The sequence below is a fragment of the Simochromis diagramma genome, unplaced genomic scaffold, assembly GCF_900408965.1.
Source record: "Simochromis diagramma unplaced genomic scaffold, fSimDia1.1 OVJJ01000669.1, whole genome shotgun sequence".
Taxonomy (NCBI): domain Eukaryota; kingdom Metazoa; phylum Chordata; class Actinopteri; order Cichliformes; family Cichlidae; genus Simochromis; species Simochromis diagramma.
The window spans coordinates 1,207,836-1,231,371 of NW_024387458.1; the positions used below are offsets into that span (position 1 = coordinate 1,207,836).

Consider the following 23,536-nt stretch of genomic DNA (forward strand, 5'->3'; position numbering starts at 1 on the left):
CAGATTCATTCTCCTAAAACTGGAGACTCTTTTATGTCCTACATCTTTTAAACGACAGCTTAAGTTGATTTAGATACTTTAGTCATTTTGACTACACAAGGAAAAGGGAAATAAAAAGAAGACTGGACTGAGAAGAAGCAGGATTTGGTCTCATCCAGGTAACGGTAAAGCCTGGGGGTTTTGCACTACAAGCTCTTTCGCCTCTTACTGGGGTAAATAACTGTTGAAGGTGCTTTTTCAGCAGAGCATTATTTCAGGAAAAAATAATCAGAGTCAGGCACGAGCCATCGATGGGCTTTACCTTTGTAATACTCAAAGCTGTAAAATCAAAATAGAGTTAACACCCGATTTACACTCAGTTTAAAAACTTCAGCATCATGCCAAGAACTAAAGAAATCAGCTCATCAGACTACAGAGAAAGAACTGTTGATGCTCACAAAGATGCATGTAAAAAGTTATTGCAGTGTTGTCGACCGTGAAGAACTGGAGTGAGTGATCGAGGAATTCAAAAACAGCCACACAGAAGACGCCTGGCAGGAAGGTAGGAAGCAAAGAGTTCAACGACACTGGAGAGAAAACTAGTGAGTCTAAACGTCCCAGAACAACTGCGGAGACACTCCGCCTTGTCAGGAATCCTAAGCTCAAAGACGAGGATAGAGCTTTGCACAATCATTGACTGAGATGAGGCTGGCCCAGCCCATGGTTCCTTCAGTGGGCTGGTTTCAGTCATTATGCAAATGTACTGTTTATATGATTGAAACCTGCAGTCAGCTGAGACCGAAGAAGTCACCTGGATGATGATGAAACGTTTCTCCCTACAAAACGCTACGTCCAGATGAACAGAATCAACTTTTGGGGGTTTCTAAAAAAAGCATTTCCAGACTCCAACACAGCTCTTAGAAGCTGTTAATGAAATCCTGTACTGTGGCATATTTCAGATTTTTGTTTGTTCAGTAAAACTTCAAAGGAGAGGAAAATATTTTGTTACTGGTAACTTTTCTTACATTATTTCTATATCATTATTTAATTCCAGAGGTTTTTAAGTTCTTATAGAGGTTTTAAGAGGTTTTGTAAGTTCAAGTATTTTTTGCACTTGCTGACTTGTAAAAGCCGATGTGACATTTTTATTTCACCATTCATTAACTGCACAGAGAAGGCATCGTTTAAATATGTTCAGATTTTCTTTAAGCAAATCTAACATGTATTCTGTTTGTTTTGTTTTATCCATTTTATTTTCGTGCCGTCTTAAACCTTCGCTGAGCGTTGGGGGGGGGGGGGGGACTTGCGGTGAGGTCACGTCCCCGGTCGTTTCTGCATAAACCTGCCTTGCAGAGCTAGACAGGTGAGGGCGGGGTTATTGATCAGTGATAAGAAACAGCTGCTGTGACGTCTGTGGCCACGATGTGACTGAAGTCTGTGCACGTGTCCTGGACGTGAAACTCTGCGTCACTCAGGTCAGTGTCTCTGTTTCTGCGCTGTGCACATCGAAAACGTTATTTAACCTGCTGCTTTAATGTCCTGGCCGTCCTCAGGTTGTTTTCACGTGTCTGACAGGAAGGTGACGTCACCTGTCACAAAAATACATAATTAGGGTTAAAACGAAATGTGCAAATCTCGAGTGGAAGAAGACTGGAATCAGCTGGAATCAGCAAATCCGTGTTACTGCACAGTAAGTGTGTGCGCTGATGGCATCGACTCTTAAAAAAGTGTCAAACACATCCTCCAACCACACACACACATTTTGTTTTCAAACTCCATTGCGGTTTATTTCACACTTACTAAAAAATTAAGCAAATACAAGTAAACTGCAATAAATTACAGGTAGTAATAAAATAAACTACTAACTCTTTTACGCTGCGTCCGCACCTACACGGGTGTTTTTGAACACGCAGCTGTTTCGTCCACGTAAACGGCGAATCACCGAAAACTGAGATTTTTAAAACTCCTTTTTTGCGTTTACGTGTGAACGAGGAATACAGAGTTCAGTCACGCAACATCAAAGGTATGTGCCTTTTTTCACGTCACGCTGTGCGCCATGTTATTGTTTACATGAGATGAATCGCAGAATGGCAGATAGAGACGAAATACTGTTAATCTGACTGTCTGCAGGTTTTACACGCAGTACTGTCCCTCCATTTACAAAGGCAGAGGCATCACGGTGTGATTATTATACGTGTAGTTGTTTTTTCCTGTGTAATAATGTTCAACATTGCTGTCAATGCTTTTTTAAAAATGCCTCTCTGTGCAAAATAGGTTCAAAAACATAAACAGCTGTGGGATCCTGTTTGTCCGTGATTTGAACCGGGGGAACAAAATAGCAGCTAACAGAAACCCTATTATCAGAGGTCCAGACGAGGCGTGCTCAGTAATGTCACCCTCTCCTTTTTCTCCACATATCTTTCCACCAGAGCCTCAGCAGCCTTCTTAGCAGTGGCGTGTCTAGAAAATTTTTGTTGGGGGGGGGGGGCAGGTAGGGGCACAGATTTGGAGAAGGGTGACAGATAATGTAAAAAAAAGATTCTACCAACCGTTAACCATAATTCAATAACCCTGTAAATCTAATAACCAAATGCGCTTTTAACTCTTAGAATGAGATTTTAACCACTACGGTGCAAAGTTTTTAAAGTGCAAGAGATACAATCAGTGCTTTGTCAGTGTTTACTCAGCATTCAAGGACAGCAATATTTGCATAGTATTTTTACTGACATATAGTGCACATATGTTTTGGGCAAAAACATTTTTGAATATTAAAATACGAACATTTTTAACATACAGCTGGCAAATTAGCCAAAGCAAAACTTTATCTGCCTGTTTTTAAAACAAAACAAAAAAAAACCCAGATAATCTTCTCACAAACTGGTGTTTGATTTTGAAACAGGAAAAAAGTGGGGAAACAAATGAAAAGACTAACATTTGAATAAAACCTGAAAGCAAGTAAATACTTTCTATGCTGCCTTATGGTAAACTTTGGTAATATTGATAAAGAACAACACTGGCTGATGATGAAATCCAGTCAGCTGGCATGGTGACACTGCCAGTATTAACCTGCAGGGCTGGACCAGTTAGCTGCTGACCAAATGACTGAGCAGTACTCTAGATGAGATAATACTAGTGCATTAATGACATCTTTCATAACAGAAGAAGTAATATAAAAGGAGCATTTCCTAGCTATAGCTATGCCCTGTCCCATTTTCCTTATAACAGAGTTGATGTGCTGAGACCATGAAAGGTGGTGGTTTATGGTAACACCAAGTAATTTAATCTGGATGACCTGTTCTAATACCGATCCAGCTATGAAAAGGTTTAGCTGTGAGCTGTTGACTAAGCGTCCTCTACTTCCTATTAACATGGATTTGGATTTAGACACGTTTAAAATAATGTTGTTTTTACTTATTCAGTCAAACACATTCAGCAAACCTAGTTGTGATACGCTGGTCAATTCAGAGTAGCTACTGGCTGAATAAAACATGGTGGAGTCGTCAGCATACATTACAAGACGAGATTTATCCAGGACGTACGGCAGATTATTTGTAAAGACTGAGTAGAGAAGTGGACCGAGGCAGCTGCCTTGGGGTAGAGCACAGTTCATTTCACAGCCCTCAGAGAAATAACCGTTATAATAAACCTTTTGCCTTCTTTCAGACAAATAACTTTCCATCCAGCACAAAGCAGCTGGTGAAAATCCATAACATTTTAGTTTATCTATCAAAAGATCAGGATTTATCAAATCAAATGCAGCACTAAAGTCCACGAATACCAACCCGACCAGGTTCCCATCATCTAGATGTTTATACCAGTTATCTGAGCTGAGCTGGTGGAGTGACCAGGTTTGTAGGCATGTTGAAACTGAGTGAGTAGATGATTTTCTGTTAGGTAATGTTGAATTTGATCATAGACGATCCTCTCCATAATTTTACTTAGAACAGTAATGGGTCTGCTATTGACACCATTAAAAACGTGGTTCTTGTTTTTAGGAATGGGAATTATTTTCGATTCTTTCCACTGCAATGGAAATGAGCTGCATGCCAAAGATCTATTACATATGGGACATATAGGAAGGGACACAAACTTGGCTGCAACTTTGAGCAGTTTGCTGTCTGTGTTATCAGAGCCGGAGGATGTATTGTCAGGAAGTGATATCAATAAGCGCTCCACCATCTCCACACTCACTGCCTCAAACTTAAATTGGCTTTGCTTATTATTCATGATAACATCCTGTATAAGACGCTGTGATAAGGTGGGATCGCCTCTGCTCATATTAGATTTTAAATGTGTTATTTTATTGCTGTAGTAATTAAAAACATTATTGGCCTTAGCTTCACTTATAAACGTTCCACCCGTGTAGATGTGAGACATCACCGGAGTAAGATCTCTACCCGTTATATTTAAAACTTTCCACACCTTCTTTCCGTCCTTATTGGCCTCCTTGAGCTTGAGTTGATAATATTCTTTCTTCTTGCACATATTCAGTTTAGTTACTTGATTTCTTAACTCGCGATATCTTGCCCACTCTTGAGGACAGACTTATGTGCTTTTGCTTTTGCTATCTCTTTCTGACATTGCAGCCTTAAATTCATTATCTAGCCAAGTTCTTCTTAACAGTACATCTCCTTACGGGGGCATGTTTGTCAGCCAGGTAGCAAAAGTTTTCAATAAACATAGATAATCAGGGTGACGCTCGAGGCAGATGTCAGTCCAGTGAATTTCCTTTACGTTGTCTGCATTGAGATTTTTGTATGATCTATGAAAAATAATCTTTTGTGCAGTTTTCAGTGGTTTCGTTTTCTTGGTCAAACCTACAATATTATGGTCACTATAACCAACTGGAACAAACAATATTAGAGCAATGCTCAGGAACATTTGTGTATATATGATCAATACATGATGACCTATGACCTCCTGCGTTGACCGTGACCCGGGTGGGAATGTTGACGATCTGAGACGGGCAACAAGCCGACGCTGATGAACTTTTTCCCTAAAGGACAAGAAGGAGCTGACCAACTGATAAAGTCTCCTAATAAGATCATGTCTTTGTTTTCCTCAGTTACTCTTTCCAGCATTTCACAGATTCGTTCTACTTACAACATATTACTACTCGGGGGTCTGTAGCAGCAACCTGCTGATACAGGCCTGCCATAGAGCGGGTGTAACTGAACCCACACAGTTCCCAGGTCGTCAAACATTAAGTCCATACGTAGTTTGCTTTGCTATCATTAATGTATCGGCCTGTTTCTGTCCTTCCTATACAACTTATAACCGTTTATTTCAAATTCATTATTCTCAAAGGCAGCGTCTAAACGAGTCTCAGAAATAGCCAGCACACTTATCGTATTTGTTGACAACAGTGACTGAATTTCCTGAATCTTATATTTAAGGCTACAAATATTGACATGAGCCACTGAAAAACCTTTACCGGAGAATCCGGGAATAAGTATAAGGTCAGACATTAGCAGACCGATCGATCTCAACAGCTACAAATGGCAACATTGCTGAAGTCTAAATATTAATTCCAGCGTTCTGTGACCTCGGTTTAACAATTAATTTGTCATATTTCAGGACGGCAATATCACCTGTCTCTGGCCGCTCTCAGCTGTGGTAACAGTTCTTTCCTCTTCTTCCTGATGGACTCTGAAAAATCCTCGTTGATGTAAAGATTGGTACCTTTCAGTTTTTTTGGCAGATGAGAAAATTGTTTATCTTTAAGTCTTTGTAGTCTGACCACAATCGGCCCGGCTCGTCCATTTTCCTTGTAGGGACCGACTCTGAGCGCGTTCAGTTTGAATGCTGTCACTATCCAGGCCCAGCTTGTTCTTCAGCATGTGTCGGGCTTTCTCCTCTGATCCTTCCCACGTTTCTGCTTTTTCATCTATTAATCCATCCACCACAATGTTGTTCCTTCTCAATTGATTTTCTAAATGTTCCTCGCGTATGCTGCTGACTGCCGATTCAAACTCTTTTAGTTTGCTTTTAATGCACCTCTCTTCAGTTTGCAGCTCGGTGACAACCCCATCCATGAATTGCAGGCTGGATTTAACATCCTGTGCATCCCTTAGAATGCTGTCCAACCTTTTGTTAGTTCCATCCATGATTAATTGGACAAATGTCTTAAAGTTATCTTGCTGTTGGTGAATCAGATCTTTGTAAAACTCCCGTTGCTGTTCCAGCATAGCGTTCAGCGTGCTAACACTGACATAGCTGTCATCCTCTGCCGGTAGCGCCTTAACGGCCTTCGGGGGCATATTGACCAGATCGTTTTGCCCCCCCCCCACCCGTGAAGATCGCTTCGTGTACAATGGAGTTCACAAAAACGTATACGTGAATCAAAAAATGTGAATCAATTATATGTGATACGGTGCGACGTTCTTTCCACGCTCGCTGCTGTTATTTTAGACTTCCGCCGACGAGCTGTGGGCCAGCCCAAGCCTAGCAGCAGTTATGACAGTCACCAGCTGTCAGCTACACAGAAAAGGATCCTGGTGTTATTTGTCTCTCAGAAACAGTTCATAACTTCAACTCATCCATGTCACCTAAAAGGTAAACCTGTTTCTCCATCACCTGTTCAGCTCTGATGATTCAGTAAGGACATCTCCTGGTATCATCTTCATGTTTCCCTCTCACCACATATCCAAACCGACATCATGACCAGCAGCTTTACAGCTGTGGCTCCAGCAAACATCAGCTGATACTAGAAATTAATATTAAATAAATTCTAACAACAGCTGATCAAGCTTAAACGTGCTGCTGTTGTTTAACGCGACATCCGCTGGTTTCCTCTTTCTGGCGCAAAGTGGACGATAAACAAACAAGAGAGCCGATCAGCTGATCATTGATCAGTTTCATGATTGAAGTAGAAACAGGAGAGGGAGGGTGAGAGGATGAAAGGAGAAGAGGCAGCTGTGCAGCGTAACAGAATAAATCCAGCTTTGTCTTTTTTCCATTGTAGCTGAAGTCCGGGACAAACTGCGTCTCTTCTCGGCTCAATACGAAATGTGTAATATTTTCTCTGAATGAGGGACCATTCCATTTTTTTAAGGAGCCGTTGGAAACTCTACTAACTAACCTCATGAATAAAATAAAGTTCACTATCAGTAACATCATAGCACCACCCAGCTGTATAGAAACTCCGTCATGCTAGCTAGCACCTCTTACCTGGAGTTCAGTTCACCTGATACTCGGTCCGGGGGCCGCCTCGGGTCCCTCATCCACCTGTTGCCTCTGTGGAAGCTTCGCCATAGCCACCACCAGAGATGGGCAGTAACGTGTTACTTGTAACGCGTTACTGTAATTTGATTACTTTTTTCAGGTAACGAGTAAAGTAAGGGATTACTATTTCAAAAACGGTAATTAGATTACCGTTACTTTCCCGTAGGAACGCTGCGTTGCTGCGTTACTAAAACCGTGATTTTTTTTTTTTTTTTTTTTTTTTTTTGCGAGAATGTCTCATGACAGTGACGTAAGCGAGTGCGACGTTCGTGACAACAGCTGTGTGCAGATCAACAATGGATCATATATCGAGTGCAGAGAGAGTATGAGCGTGCAGCGTTTAAAGCGTGGAAGTACTGACCTTACTTTGAGTTTGATTCCATAAAAAGTGACAAAAACATTAGTGTCCGCTGTGCGTGGGAAGAAAACTTCTTTTTACAGTGAAAAAACCCCTAAACTTCCAAGCAAGCACCGAGTAGCTACGACGTAATGGGAAACTCACAGAGAAACTCGCGGATTCTTCCACTGACCGCGGCACACCTGCACCAGGGTAAACCTCCGCCTACCCCACTCCTGCTTTACAGGTGAAAATAGAGCAACAGGACCACTGAGTCTGTGACTTTATTTATTTTCTGCTGTGTTTTACTTGCATCTATTTGAAAGACTGAGTGTAAACACAAAAAACATTTTATTTTATGTGCTGGAATGTGCAGAAAATAGGTTTAAATGTTAAACTAATTTCTTCCAGTCAGAGAATGTTGCATATCATTAAATTTTTGCTTGATGCATAAAGTTAAAAGATTAAAACTAATAAAACAAGTTTTAAAAAGAGACTTTTCCATTTGATTACATTTTGTATGATGGATTATGTAGAAAAAGTAGAATTGGGCTGAAAGATCTATCGCTTTATCACCTACTCAGGTTGGAAATCGTGTTTTTTAAAAAGTAACTAAGTAATTAATTACTTTTGAAAATAAGTAATCAGTAAAGTAACGGGATTAGTTTTTGGGAGAGGTAATCAGTAATTAGTTACTGATTACTTTTTTCAAGTAACTTGACCAACACTGGCCACCACCAAACAACTGAGTTATTTTTACACATCTGCCAGCATCTGGCCAATCCACCACCTCTCATTGTTCATGCCGTTACAAAGAAAATAAATAAGTCATCAGCCCACCGGGCAAATGCCCGGTATGCCCGATGGCCAGTCCAGCTATGTTAACCTATGTTTTGCCGAAAAATAGTTTTCTGCGGTGCCGTCTTTCGTGCTTGGCTCCTCCTACCTTTGCTAACATGATGCTCATAGTGCAGAAGCCAATGCTGCATTCACTTACACTCGGATATCTGAGCTTCACTATGAAAACATAATCATACATTTGATATTTCATTGATTTTTATTGTTTTAGCTTCAGCGGTGGCACCTGGGGTGGCCAGTGTGGTTTGGGAGGTGGCCTGTGCCCCCCCCAGGCCACCCCGCTGGACACGCCACTGCTTCTTAGATGGGATGGCTCATGCTACCTGGTTACAAAAATAGAGTAAAATCGATAAATGGGTAAAGAATATCTTTTTCTTTTTTAAATTAATCGCATTTCATGAAATTCTTTTAGCTGACAGAAATAATACAACGCATCAGATTCACTGACTGTGATGATGATGTGTTGTTGTTGTTATACACCAGCAGTTGATGGCAAAAGTCAACAACACACCTGTAAAACCAACACAACAACGTGCTGTTTCAGCGACACCAACCCATGTTTTGTTTTGTATGAGTGGTATACTGAAGCAGAGGTAATCAGTGACACTGAACTGAGCGAGCTCAGGCCCACTGCTTCATCATAAGTAAGTATGGAGTTCAAAGCGTCAGTGTGGGAGGTGATCTGAGGTTTGATTCCATCCATCGTGTCCATCATCAGTGTTTGCTGCTTTTCATGTTGTTTTCTTGTGCTCGGGTTTCTGGGAAAGGTGTCAGTGGGACTTGCTGTAAAATAAGCAAGGGTTCAAGACTTTGCTGTGACCTCCCCTTCTCTGGGAGCTCTGGGCTCTCTTACTGCTGCGTTACAGCTACCGCCCTCTCTGACAGGTGGAGGCACATCCGGTCGTTGATGGCGGAGTCTCGGGTAATTGTGGAGGAGCTGCTGGCTCTGTGTCTCCAGAGGATCACTATGGAGGAAAACAGCATGCGGACTGAGCAGGGTGAGAACAACACTCGACACCAATCAGCTGTCAGTAGATCACATGACATAACCCTAAACTCACCTCATTCGTAGATAAATCTGCATGTGGGCGCTCTCTGCTGACCTCTGACCTGTTTTTATATAAAACGCCAAACTAAAATTCGACAGGTAAGACTGGTTTGGTAGTTACACACTTTTAATCGGTCTGCTCTCTCAGAGACAATCGAGCTGGTGAAAAACTTCGAGGACGTCAGAAAGAAGTGGCTGCACGCCGAGCTGGAGCTGAAGAAGTACAAAGAGCTGCTGGTGAAGTCGGACGTGGCCAAAGCCGCTCTGGAAGTGAAGCTGAAACACGCCCGCAATCAGCTGGACGTTGAGATGAAGAAACGCTACAAGGTGGAGGCCGACTACCAATACCTGGTGAGGCAAGACCTCAAGGTTAGAGGTGGAAATCACGGCTGGCAGGTTTACATGTTTCTGATGATTCGTGTTTCATGTAACACGGGGACGTTTCTGCAGCTGTTGGATCAGTTGTTGTTGTTTTGGAGCTAGTTCACTGTCTGAGCAGTTAAACCATGTTAATGTGCTCTGAGAACATGAAGAGCTTCTTTGGCACTGACAGAAAAACACACAGCCCAGTCAGCCGACACACAATCTTGTCTTCTGCCGCATAATGCTGCATTTTACTGAAACTCGGAGCAGCAATGACCTTAATCCCCGGTTGCTTTTTCTCAGTAGTTTACACACAGAGCCACTTCTCTCTGCTAAATCCAGAAGATACAAGTGAAATGCCATGAAAGTGAATCCTGTGTAAGTGCATTAGATTATGCCTGAATCTTAATTAAATGGGGATATTAAAAATAAAAAGCGATACATGTATTTTACCCATGTGTCACAGTAACCTGAGTTTGAATCCTCAGAGCTCTAGCAGTGATTTCTTTCAGCAGAGGTGTTTCTTAAATCAAAGCAGGGGCGATTCTAGGATCAGAGCTTTGGGGGTGCTGAGCATCAGGAGAGCTGCCCACCAGGCAAGATAAACTTTACTCGTCACGATGAGACTTCTTCCCCATCTCTGTCAGTCCCTGCATCCCTAAATGCCTCCAGTTGTCCCGAGTTGTCTCTGACTGTCTCCTTGGTGCATTTAAACCCCTGCTCCTCCCTGTCCTCATGGTCTGTTGTCTTCGTCTCTGTTATCAGTCATCATAATTTTACCATCTCTGTGCAAGTCTGCAAATTCCTTTATTCTTAAATCCATCAAGCCTCTCTGTACCTGGGTCCTCGTCACAAAACATGACATCACTGTCTTGTACATTTAAACACAATTTAATCCCACATTTGTGAAAGAAAAGAGAACTTTTTCTGAAAAGTCTGTAACAAAACCATAATCTGATCAAGCTTATTTAAATGCTGCCGAAGAAGATTGGAATAAAAAAAACAAACAAACAAACATATCCTAACCTTAATTACTGGGGAGAATGATGAATGATGCTCACAGTGAGTAAAAAGTAAACTGAGTGCATTTTTTGGACAGAGATTCACTTTTAATGTGTGTTTAATATAAAACGGATACAAAAAAAACCACTCCCAAAACAGAATAAATTATTACAAAATATTATATAGAGATATAGATATCTATATCATCTAATAAAAGATATAAATACTAAAACACTGATCCAACATTATCCTTTATTGATGGATCATTTGATTTTACACTTTTACCTGAATGTGGCTCCTTTTCTGGAAAAAACTTCCTTACATCCATTATGAACCTGGCTGTCTCTCTGTGTGTGTGTACACACACACACACACACACACACACACACACACACACACACACACACACACACACACACACACACACACACACACACACACACACAACAGGAGTGATAAGGTTAATGGGCATCCAGTTAGTTGGTATCCATTTCAAACAGGACAGTGGTAACAACAGCAGGCTACGGACAATTTTATGTTTTAGATTTTAAACAGGCTGCATACATTTCAATGTTAGCAACAGGACGGTGAAATGTCGCTGATTTTACTACAGAGCGGGACGGATTGTAGGGCAGCAAACATCATCAGAAAACACGTTTTCAACCCTGCAGGTTACCTGGTGTAATGTTTTTCAGCTAAAAAGAAACATGCTCTGATTCAGCACCCCCAAAAATGGACTAAAATTGCCCCTGAATCAAAGCATATTTATCCTCCGTCAGCCTCTCGTTGATCTACACTGCCTCGCTGTTTTCAGACTGAAACACAGTAAAATGAGTGCACCATGGTTTATTTTGTTGGTAGGCCTTCATCACTCTCTCCCTCATCAGGTCTGTTTATAATGAGCTGTTCAGCCTGTGGGGGGAGCTCACAGACCTCTGTCCTGTGCTTCCAGCAGAGACAGATGCAGCTAATGTGCGACATCCTCGTCCACGACACGAAATCCAGCGCCTGTCTGAACGATGAGCAGAAGTCTCTCTTGGCCACGTTTGAGCACAAAGGGGGGAACATGACACTGCAGAGGAGCACCAGACGGTGAGGTGGCGGCCAATCACGGTCCTTGCTGAAGAGTCCGACACTGGTGAAAGTGTTTTCCAGGTTTACAAGTTAAATCGTTGTTGAAATGAATCTAATGATAAAACATCAAGACTGTATAAAGAAGATGGAAGCAGCTACTGTGACATCACCCCCGATTCATGAAGCCCACTTAAAACAAAAAACATAAACAACAAACAACAAAACCCCTTTTTGAAACTAGATTAAACATGCTGTGGGTACACCTGAGGGCACCTGTACGCTCACACGGCAATCACAGAGCCCCGCCCATAATCTGCCTCCTGCTCCTCTCTGACTTTGTTGATATCATGGTCCTGTTAATCTCAATTAGAGATGGACTGATCCGATATTACGTATCGTGTCGGTCTGATACGGACCTAAATCACTGGATCGGATATCGGAGAGAAATAAAACATGTAATCGATCCATTAAATATCAAAACTTCCCACACGGGTAACTCGGCTCATAGCCGTAGCTCGTCGCAGCAGTGTGGTCACGTGATAGAGCGGCTGTGTGTATTTGTAGCCTCAAACCAGCATTTCATCTCTGAAGTGATCCCAGAGAGAAGTAAAGCAAGTGTGCAAGTTCATCTCTGAATGTTTGTAAAGCATTCCCACGTTAAGCTTAAACACCGATATATGGAGTGACTGCCTCTCTCTCTCTCTCTCTCTCTCCTGCTGCTACTTTGAAACTGATCAATGATCAGCTGATCGTCTCTCTTCTTTGTTTTTGGTCCACTTTGCACCAGAAAGAGGAAACCAGCGGCTGAACAACAGCAGCACGTTTAAGCTTGATCAGCTGTTGTTAGGATTTATTTAATATTACTTTCTACACCAGGATCTTTTTCTACAGCTGACGTAACTGTGCAGGGGCGGATCTAGCCAAGTTTAGCCAGGGGGGCCGATAGGGCATGAACAGGGAAAAGGGGGCACAGAGACATACTTTTCTTTCTTATTCTCATTTAAAATGTCGAGCTTTTAATAAATAATTATCTGAATCTTACACCCAAAGTTTTAATCTGATGTAAAATGTATAGAAGTCCATTACTGTATATAGTAACTGTTAAGTCTAATATACCCTAGTAAGCTGTAGTACTTTTTCCTTTGGGAACCATCTGTGCAGTCTGCAGTTTTGTTGAAGAAAGATGTTGAATCTATTTAATTATTCTTGAAAAATAATTTTTCTGTGCATCTTTTTTTTCACACTGCATCAAATTAAAGTTGATTACGTCGATTAAGCATCATGAGGTGGAGGGTGGGGGGGTTCACTATTTGTTTTTTGCTGGGAGTTTGCAGCCCTGTTAGGTTGCTTAATATTTCTGCTAAGTACTCTTTAAAATACCAGAATAGGGAGGCTGGAGCAGGCTTAAGTTTATTAGATTGATCAGTTTTGCTGAACTATGAAATATTTTGGGTGCAGTGTGTTTTTCACACACAGGTATAACAGGATAGCTTTAGTGTTTGTTTTTTAAACTTGAGTATGAACTTATACAAAATGCAGCAAGATATTTAAAAAACAGTTTTATTGATTAAAAAACACTATATCAGATTCATATCAGTATCAGACATAAAAAAGTGGTATCGTGCTATCTCTAATCTCAATCAGACCTTAAAGCAGGAAAGAGTTTACTGAGCTCAGGGACCAGTAATAAGGTCAGAGTTGCCACCTGCTGGGCATTAGAGAGAATGCAGGTTAAAGAAGCAGAGTCCTCCTCTGTAAAGTTTGTGTTTGAAACGGAGTGAAGACTTTTCACTAAAGATGATAAAACTCTTTTGTCAGGTTGCCTGTGATCGATGAGTCGTCCTTCCTGTCTCACTCTGACATCAGCTACGATCGCACCGACGACGATGTGGTACGAACATTAACCCGACACGTGCACCATGCCTGCAGTGTAAGAACACTTTAACATTCTTTGTCATGGTGTTTCAGGATTTGGACACAACTGTGATCCAACCGCTGAGGTCTCGAGCGAGAGAGAGGAGGGTAACACGTCGTCCTATATTTACTTGTTTGTTCATCCATCAGATTTTGCGTGGAAACATTTCGCCGGTGGTGCAGGGTGCAGCCTCTGCTCCCCTGGCTTTCTGATGATATGCTGTTCTCCACAGCGTTCCTCGATGGGTCTGCCTGTTAGTGCTACGGTCAGGAAACGAAGCAGAGGCAGGAACTTGTCAGCAGAGCTTCTGGAGAGGAAAACTGTGGAGAAGGTGAACCGACTGAGATGTTATGTTCTCACTTGACCTCGCCTTGTTAGTACTCGGCTGGGCCTTTTCTTAATTCTTTATGGGGCAGATTAACAAAGAGCTGGGAGGAACATGGCAGTGATATCATTAGAAATTACAATTGGCTAGCTGCCGGGACAGGTGTGGTCTTCTGTCTCTGTAAACTCGGAGATGGTTGGTGGAAAAATCCCAGCAGATCAGCAGTTTCTGAAATGCAGACCAACAACCATTTAAGTTCAGACTCACTTAACTCACTTTCTGTTCTGAATGATTCACTGCTGTGTGATTGTTAATGCAAGTATCCGATTAACCAATCAGTTGAACAGTTGTACCTAATGAAGTGGCTGGTGATTTGCCATGTTTATTATAAATCTACCACAACAAAGTCATTAATGAACCAAAGAATTAACTGCTTAAAGTTCTGTTTGTTCCTACTGTACCTGAACGTTTCTGATGCCTCCACTGACTCAAACTATGAAAGTCGTCCTGATTCCCCGAGTGAAAAGTAGCCTCTGCAGAGGAACCGCCATAAAACAACATGTTTTTAAAGGCTCTCCTGTGGCTCTGATTCTTTGAACTTACTCAGGAGGTGGAGACCGTTGTGAAGGCCTCCATCATTTCTAATGACACTGGAGGCCAGGTCCACATGGTGCTGGGAATCACTCAGGAAACCTCCGAAAACTCCCCCCAGACTATCACCCAGGAGTGTACCGTCTCAGCAGGAGGTCAGCTCTACATTCAAGATACAAGATGTTTATTGTCACGTTCGCAGAGCGAATTCTTACTTTGCAGATTCGATTCACACAACTAAAAGAAAGTAATAATAAGTAAAACAGTGCTTTGTAGATCTTGTAGCTTATGTGGGTGTAAACAGAATTTAAAGTGCAAGTAGTTTCAGCATTCAGTCATAATATATACAGAGTATGCAATATTAAGGTGTCTGTGCAGTCTTAAACACAACCCAGTTTGTAGCACCAAAGCAGTCCTGAAGCACCGAATCATACTCTTCACTCCAAACTTTAGTAACTTTACTCACTGGGGGGCTCGTTTGAGGGGCTGCCTGTATGCTGGGTAGATAGATATTTAATTCATTTCAGCTTCATGTCCAAATGTGTGACCAGTGACGGATTAATGACAAGACCTCTGCTTTTAAAGAATGAGGATCTACCAGGTTCACTACAGTTGGACTGCTTTGGACATCATGCTTTAGACGACCGATCAGAGAATCAGTCAGAGGAGTTCTGAGTTTCTCTTTTAGCCTCTTTTTTTTTGTTTGTTCCTTTTAATCTGTTGCTGTCAGAACAGGTGAGAAAACCCGTGTTTTGCACTCTGTCCTTCAGGCCAGACCTCGGTGTGGTTTCCCTGCAATGACTCGGTCCCCGGTCCTGAGGGTGAAGCTCTGGTCGAGGAGAAAGTCGGGAACATTGGCAGAGACCAGAAAGCCTCCAAACACACCTTTGTGTCAAAGACGGTACGGCGAGCGTTGGGCAATTTACTTTTTTGTGGAAGTAACTGAGTTAGTAACTTGGTTATGATAATATAAAAGTAACATTTGCGTTACTTTGAGAAAATGTTTACTATACTTGACTATATACATTTTAGTATGTTCAGTAGTTTATTATAAAACTGAATACATTGAAATAAATGAACTTACCAGAAGGAAGTAACAGGAAACACAATCTAAACTGTTCAAATGTCACTGTGACGATATTATAGACACAGGTTGGATATCATGTAACTGGTGTGGAATTATTTCCACATGTTGTAATAATAGAACAATAAAAAAACAACATTTTTATATTTATTCCACGTCAGCAGGCTGCACCTGGCTATGTAATAAGTGTACAATAAAACTTATGCTTTTTGAGCAAATTAAATAAGCCAAACCGTCACAATGTCAGATCGTCGTGGCCGAACAAGTGTTTTCTTCCACACTAAAGTGATTTCAGTGTAATACTGAAAAAATAGGTTCACTGTATAACAAAACTAAGGAATCAAAATGTAACATCCATGGCTGTCTTTGACAATCCATCTCAAGTCACATGAGTGCTGTTCTCACAGTGGAGTCGTCTTAGAGGGTCCTGTTTTAATGTCCTCTGCTTATATTCAAATTTAAAGCATTCTTGTTGGCCACATCCATCCAACCATCCACTGTAGATAAAGCAGCATGTTCTTGATGACATACCTGCCGCTCAGGCTGTTTTAATTCCGTCCGTGTCACAGATGTTTGTGGAGGAGAGAAATCAAGCTTGGATGGTGTCACCTTGTTATTCTCCGAGCTCGTGTTAGCCTCATCGGGGTTTGGGCTGCGCCTGCTAGCATCACCGCCCTCATTCTTGGCGACTAGTTTTGTTGAAGCATGTGATGTATCATGAGATTCAAATTGCTTACACATTCTTACAGATGCAGTTTCTTGCCTTTTTATCTCTTAGACAGAAAAGTGATGTCTGTACTTCCACTTAAATGCTTCCTTTGAATTATTGTTGTTTATGTGCTCACTGTCCATATCTGTTTGTACGTGAATGGTAAATGGCCTGTGTTTGTATAGCGCTTTTACTAGTCCCCCCCAAAGCGCTTTACACACCCAGTCATCCACCCATTCACACACTGATGGAGGCAGCTACAGGTGTAGCCACAGCTGCCCTGGGGCAGACTGACAGAAGTGAGGCTGCCATATCGCGCCATCGGCCCCTCTGGCCAACACCAGTAGGCGGCAGGTGAAGTGTCTTGCCTGAGGACACAACGACCGAGACTGCCCGAGCCGGGGCTCGAACCGGCAACCTTCCGATTACAAGGCGAACTCCCAACTCTTGAGCCACGATCGCCCCACACCTAAGTTTAAGTTGGCTGGTTTACCGTGGCTACTGTACTCTTTCTCAGCCAATCAGCAGCACTCGTGCCCACGCTGCATTTTCATGTTGGTAACAGCATTGCAACAATAGGGTAATGCCGATATTCCCATCATGGGGTGCAACCTCCTTGATGTTTACATTCAAGCTGCTCCGACATCACCTCTGATGGAGTAACGTGTCATTTCCCTCCAGGTGATCCGGCCGGAGACCTGCACGCCGTGTGGGAAGAGGATCCGCTTTGGTAAGATGGTGGTGAAGTGCAGGAACTGTCGCGTGGTTGCTCATCCGGAGTGCCGACAGAAGTTCGCTGATGGCTGCACAGCCTTCAATGCCACGGCAGGAAGTACAACTCAAACGGCAGCTAAGGTGTGAGCTGGAGGGAGGGGCTTCACTGTGACATCATAATATGCATCACAATAAACCTGCGACAGTCATTTCAGTTGGTTGTGTTCATGGACGACAGGGCGACTTTAGTGAGCTGGTTTAGTTTCCGTTTGTTTTGCTCGTCACTCGATTACTGTTGTATGTTTGGACATTTCTAGGAAAAAAGGTTCCTGGTGCAGGACTGTTTAAACCTTCGTCATAAATTGATAATTAAATGCACAACTCTGAAAGGCCAGTAGATCCCATCTTGAAATTGATCAGGTATTTTATTTTCAGGGATGGCTCTTCAACTGCTCAGGTGAAATACAATTCAGTTTTATTTACATGGCGCAAAATCACAACAGTTGCCTCAAGACTCCTTATATCGTACAATGATACAGAAAACAATCGGACGACGCCTTGTGAGCAAACGCTTGGGGACAGTGGGAAGGAAAAACTTCCATCAGAACCGGGCTCAGGGAGGGGAGGCTATCTACTGCGGCAGGTTGGGGGTGAGGAACAGAGGTGAAACAGCTGGACAACAGCTGTGTAATTGAAAGCCTGTGCTTGTACAGCCCCAAGACTTTTAGATCAGTTTGAAATCAGGAAAAACCCGTTGGGCTGGATTGTAGATATTTTAACAAATGGGTCACAAAGACTTAGAATAAAGGGGGTTCAGTCTGACCCAGTGTTCTCCTCCACAGGTTCTCCCCAAGGGTGCGTCTTATCGCCCTTATTATTCACTCTCTATACAAACACGTGTCAGAGCAGACATGAAAACAGGGCCGTCATTAAATATGCAGGTGACTCTGTTATTGTCAGCTTACTGAAAGAGGGTGAAACTGGCCACGGTCCAGTCATTGATGACTTTGTTCAGTGGTGCGAGGAGTCTTATCTCCAATGAACATATTTAAAACTAAAGATGTAGTTATTGATTTTAAGAAACAACAAAACGGGCACGGACTCACTTTAATTAAAGGTCAGAAAGTCAAGCAAGTTCAATCATATAAATATCTTGGGACCATAATCAATGAAAAACTGAACAAAATTGCGAATCAGTTTGTAAAAAGGGTCACCAGCTCCTTTATTGCCTCAGGAAACGTGCTCATTTGACACTGACTGAAAAATTTTAACTTTGATATTTTCATGAATGATAAAACATTCTCAGTCAGTTTTATCCTTTTGTTTGATGGCATGGTTCAGTCAGACCTCTGTCACAGAGAAAAACTCGCTGAATCACTGAGATGGTCCAGTCGTCTGATAGGTGAGCCACAGTCTCCCTGTACTCTAAGCAGGTACCGAGGATCAAGCCTTAAAAGTGGTTCCCATCCTCTACGGGGTGAATTTCAGCTTCTTTCCTCAGGACGGAGGTTTTCATTTCCAAGATGCAGGACAAAGCGTTATAAAAACAGCTTTGTCCCTGTTGCTGTCACTGAATTAAATAAGAACTGTTTTTGTATTTGATTTGAAATGTTTAAAGTACTAGATATGTGTTATAGTCAGGTTTTTATTAGGTATGTGTGTTTTTGAAGGGATGCCAAATGCTATCTTTTTTTCCCGTAAAGCAAATTTAGCTATGGGTATAAATAAAGTAACCTTGTTCAGGACTCGTTGGAGGACTTTGCTCCTCAGACTCATCCCAGAGTGCCTCAGCTGATTGTGGACTGCGTGGCCGAAATCGAGAGGAGGGGCCTGCAGGAGGTGAGCCGTTACTGTTTTGATCATTTGGGTTTATGGATGTATCAATAATAAAGACAGCTGTTTGTTCTGATACTCTGGGAATACATGAGGGTTGGATCCTCCTGTAGTAGAGGGCTGTGCATGCAAGGATGTGGATAAAGAAAAATTCCTGGAGTCCTGTCCCCAGCATGCACTTCCTGTATGTCTAACCTGTGTCTGCAGAGAGGCCTGTACAGAGTTCCTGGAGGTGAGCGTCTGGTAAAGGAGCTCAGAGACTGCTTCCTTCAGGGGAAATCTGCTCTGATGCTCAGTAAAGTCCAAGATGTCCATGTGGTCTGCGGACTGCTGAAAGACTTCCTGAGGAAGCTGAATGAACCTATGATCACCTTCAGACTGCACAGGACCTTTATGGAGGCTTCAGGTATGTTCAGACCTTTAAATTCCAGAGCTGAGACCAGCGCCTAATGTCCTGTTTTTTTTTCAGAGCTGACTGATGAAGACAACTGCTCAGCTACCATGTATCAGGCCATAGCAGAGCTGCCAAAGGCCAACAGGGACACCCTTGCCTTCCTCATGATCCATTTACACAAGTAAGTCCTTCCACAAAGTCTCCACACAGAATTCAAGTACACCTGAAGAGCACTTTGGGATTTTAAGGCTTTTTCTTTTTGAGCTTTGGTGCTTTCTGGGTCCTTTTTCAGAAGGTGGTCACCTCAAGGCAGCTGTTGTGACCTAATGTAATATAAATAAATCACCAAAGTAAATTATATATGTGTGTGTGTGTGTGTGTGTGTGTGTGTGTGTATTTCCTTTTTTTTTTTTTTTTTTTTTTAAAAACTGCTCTTAATGTTTGAGGGTGATGAGGAGTCCTCAGTGCCAGATGGACCAGAATAACTTGTCCCGGGTGTTCGGCCCAACCATTGTGGGTCACGGGATGCCTGAGCCATCACCCAGCACCATCTTGAGAGACACCAACACTCAGCTGAAGGTCAGCCTCTCTAAATATCCAGACCGGGGGGTGGGGGGGGATAATTGAGTTGAATTTTGGATAATGGTTGGTTTCAGTCACGATAAAGTACAGACTGAACCGGTCACTGCTAGCATTTGATATCTGACCTCGTAGCTGCTACAAAGTAAGAAAAAGTTTCAGTAACCCTAACCCTGTCCCCCCCCCCCCCCGGCTCTTCAGGCCTGACACAGTCTCGGTCGGCGGCTCTGCTCCGGATTTTACAGTCTGCACAGTTAGCGACCTGCCCACTCCTGAACACCTTCACTACGTGCTCTGACCCAGCTCTGCATCCATCTGTGATCCGTTCAGTCCAGCAGTGATGTCGTCCATTCTGCCTTGATTTAAGCTTTCGTATCACAGTTTGTGCATGTGTTACAGGCCCCACTATGATGGGCGCGTAGCCAGATTACGATCCTGTAAAACAGGAGAGAAAGTGAACACAGGCGACACGCTGCCTGGTCAGTCTTGCCAGAATGGAAAACTCAGTTCCCAAAGCACGCTGCTGCCCCCTACTGTCCACAGTGTTATACACTCTCCTGGCAACAGGGAACTTACATGACATTGTGGATTTAAATTACACCAATAAACCAGCAAAATAAAACATGCATAATAATCTCCATATATCACGACACTTAACTCACAATTGAGACCACATTTCTGTGTGGATCACACATGCAATGTGAAAAGTGTTTCTAGGTAACACTGCTTTCAAATGTCTTTATAGTATTAATTTCTCTATCCTCTGCATCTTCAGAGTTCATTTTGAGTGTTCTCGTTGCTCTCACTGCAGGTTGTCTGCCGCCTGTTGTCCCTCCCTGAAGATTACTGGAGGCGTATCCTCATTGGCCAAATCCCCCCCTCTTCCTCCACCAGTAAGATGGGCCAGAGTGAAGGGCAAGGTGAGTGTGCACCTTTTTTAATAATTTTTCGGGAAACCTGAGGCCTCTTTAACCATCGCTGTGAATCGTCCGACTGCCTCAGCCTCCTTTGTTTTCTTTCACAGTATAACTGGACCTCTTAATACAAAGAAGGAAGCACTGAACCTTGTTTTTGTTTTTTAATATATATAAATATTTTCCTCTCAGGTCGTTTCTTCCAGCCGCTGACATCTCCAGAGTTAAACAGTTACCAAGCTACAGCAGGAAGATCTGTGAGAGGGCGAGTCAGGAACCGGGCCAATGCGTAAGACCACGCCACGTTAACGCAACATCCACAAACTCTTGAGCAAATACTGAGGAAGATCATGGGGCTGATGCGTATTAGTGAAATTAACTTTAGTTCTAAGACTGGGAGAATTTCTGGGTTTTAGTTTTCCCAGTATAAGTGCAGCCCTTTAATGCAAGTTAAAGATATTAGCGTTGTTGTTTCAGTTCTCTCATGTCATGGTTTGTTTGTTTTGTCCTCAGAGGTCGACCAGAGCCAGCGAGGAAATTCTTCACGTCGCCCAGCTGACAGATTTTGAACCTCTAACCTGTTTGAGCACACACTAATGCTGGACCTTAGCCTGATGATCATTTTTATAGATTTCATGCTAACCACATGAAGTTTGTTATTGAGGCACTTTAAAAAATTACAAGTTGGAATAAAACGTGATGTCCTATTCTTTGCTGTGATTTTCATTTCATTTGAAACCGTTGATCTCCTTCCTGTCGAGATCAGCCCTTTTGGTTTTTTTTACTTCCTGGACACCTTTTTCTCCTTCCTTCCTAGTCTCTGGGTTTCACATGAAGTTCGTTGATAATGACCCAGTAAACAAAGGGTCTGGGCCCTATTTCAGGAAGCCGGTTTAGTGCAAACTCTGAGTAAGTATACCCTGAGTTAACGAAAACTCTGGGTTTTCGGTTTCACAAAGCGAGTTTAGATTAATTCTGAGTGAGTTACTATGACGACACACTCCGTGAAGCTAACCTGCCCCCTAGCAGGTTTACTTCAACTAACGCTGACCTTCTCCGCCTCTTTGTCAGAAACCTGACTGTAGGAAGTGTCAGACATGGCGTGCTCCTTCCTTGAAGAGCCAGTAGATGTTGAAGCCCAAATCCTCCGCAGAGCTCTCCGCCGGGAGAGAGTGATTAGAGCGCGTTTGGACATTTTATCATTTCCTGATGAGTTCCTGTGTGAACGTTACCGTTTTTCAGCACAATCTATAATTTATTTGAATAACATCCTCAGGCCTAATATTGCTCATGTGACACATCGCGGACATTCAAATCAAATCAAATCAAATCACTTTTATTGTCACATCACATGTGCAGGCACACTGGCACAGCACATGCGAGTGAAATTCTTGTGTGCGAGCCCCACAAGCAACAGAGATGTGCAAACACAACCACACAAACGAGCAAAATACAAGAATGGCCGACCTGAAACTAATAAATATATGTACAATATATAATAGTGTATGCATTTCTGGATGTGTATACTAAATATTTTCCTGTGTGTGTGTGTGTGTGTATACACATTTTTACAAATTAAATAGTAAAAAAAAAATAATAATAATAATAAAATATATAAATATACAGAGTTGAATATGTGCAAAACAAGTGGCATTTATATACAGTGTGGAGTGCATAATGTTGAAGTTCCAGTAGTGAAGCTGAGGTGTCTATGACGTGTTCAGCAGTCTGATGGCCTGATGGAAGAAGCTGTCTCTCAGTCTGCTGGTACGGGACCGGATGCTGCAGAACCTCCTTCCTGATGGAAGCAGTCTGAACAGTTTATGGCTGGGGTGACTGGAGTCCTTGATGATCCTCCCCGCTTTCCTCAGGCAGCGCTTCCTATAGATGTCTTGGAGGGAGGGAAGCTCACCTCCAATTATCCGTTCAGAGCACCGCACTACTCGCTGGAGAGCTTTGCAGTTGTAGGCGGTGCTGTTGCCATACCAGGTGGTGATGCATCCAGTGAGGATGCTCTCAATGGCACAGTGATAGAAGGTCCTGAGGATGCGGGGGCTCATGCCGAATCTTTTCAGTCTCCTGAGAAAGAAGAGGCGCTGCTGCGCCTTCTTCACTAGCATTCTCTCAGTTCTGTACATATTATTTGTATTGCACTTCGGTTTTTTGCAAACGGGAGCTTTCTGTATAATATTGGTGACGCTGAGCACGTTTCCAAGGCTACCGTCTGCCGGGCAGTCAGGAATGTTACAGTTGCACTGAAACGTCTCCTGTACTCGTCTGTGGTGTTCCCCGGTCATAGACCCACAAGATTCATCAAAGAGGGATTCCACAAAATTGCAGGTATCAGGATGAACGAAACTTAATTCATGATGTGGTGATACTTGGACTACTACTTAAATTTTACATTTATTCTCACGGTTCCCAGGCGTGATTGGCTGTATAGATGGCACTCACATTCCAATCATTGCTCCTTCAGTAAATGAAGGAGACTATGTGAACAGGAAGTCTTTCCACAGCATTAATGTACAGGTACATAGTTCCCTGTAGCATTTCAAACTAACAAATTATTTCATTATAGTAATGGATGCTAATT

The 23,536-nt window shown here is 42.6% G+C and overlaps 1 protein-coding gene across 3 annotated transcripts; it reads left to right on the forward strand.

Moving 5' to 3' along the window:
- The first annotated feature begins 1,304 nt into the window (after positions 1-1,304).
- On the forward strand, positions 1,305-21,633 carry si:ch1073-416j23.1 (rac GTPase-activating protein 1). 3 transcript variants are annotated; one of them, XM_040014070.1, is made up of 17 exons: positions 1,305-1,454; positions 9,284-9,396; positions 9,595-9,797; positions 11,764-11,903; positions 13,704-13,776; positions 13,854-13,907; positions 14,033-14,131; positions 14,733-14,871; positions 15,487-15,617; positions 17,191-17,364; positions 18,967-19,062; positions 19,264-19,462; positions 19,526-19,631; positions 19,897-20,029; positions 20,841-20,949; positions 21,136-21,232; positions 21,457-21,633. In XM_040014070.1, the coding sequence occupies exons 2-17, from the start codon at positions 9,306-9,308 to the stop codon at positions 21,500-21,502; spliced, it is 1,890 nt and encodes a 629-aa protein (XP_039870004.1). In that variant the 5' UTR covers positions 1,305-1,454; positions 9,284-9,305; the 3' UTR covers positions 21,503-21,633. The 3 variants fall into 3 exon arrangements, with proteins under 3 accessions (XP_039870004.1, XP_039870005.1, XP_039870006.1); XM_040014071.1 differs by lacking the exon at positions 1,305-1,454 and adding an exon at positions 1,487-1,669; XM_040014072.1 differs by lacking the exons at positions 1,305-1,454; positions 9,284-9,396 and having other exon boundaries at positions 9,719-9,797; positions 11,699-11,903.
- Positions 21,634-23,536: the final 1,903 nt, after the last annotated feature.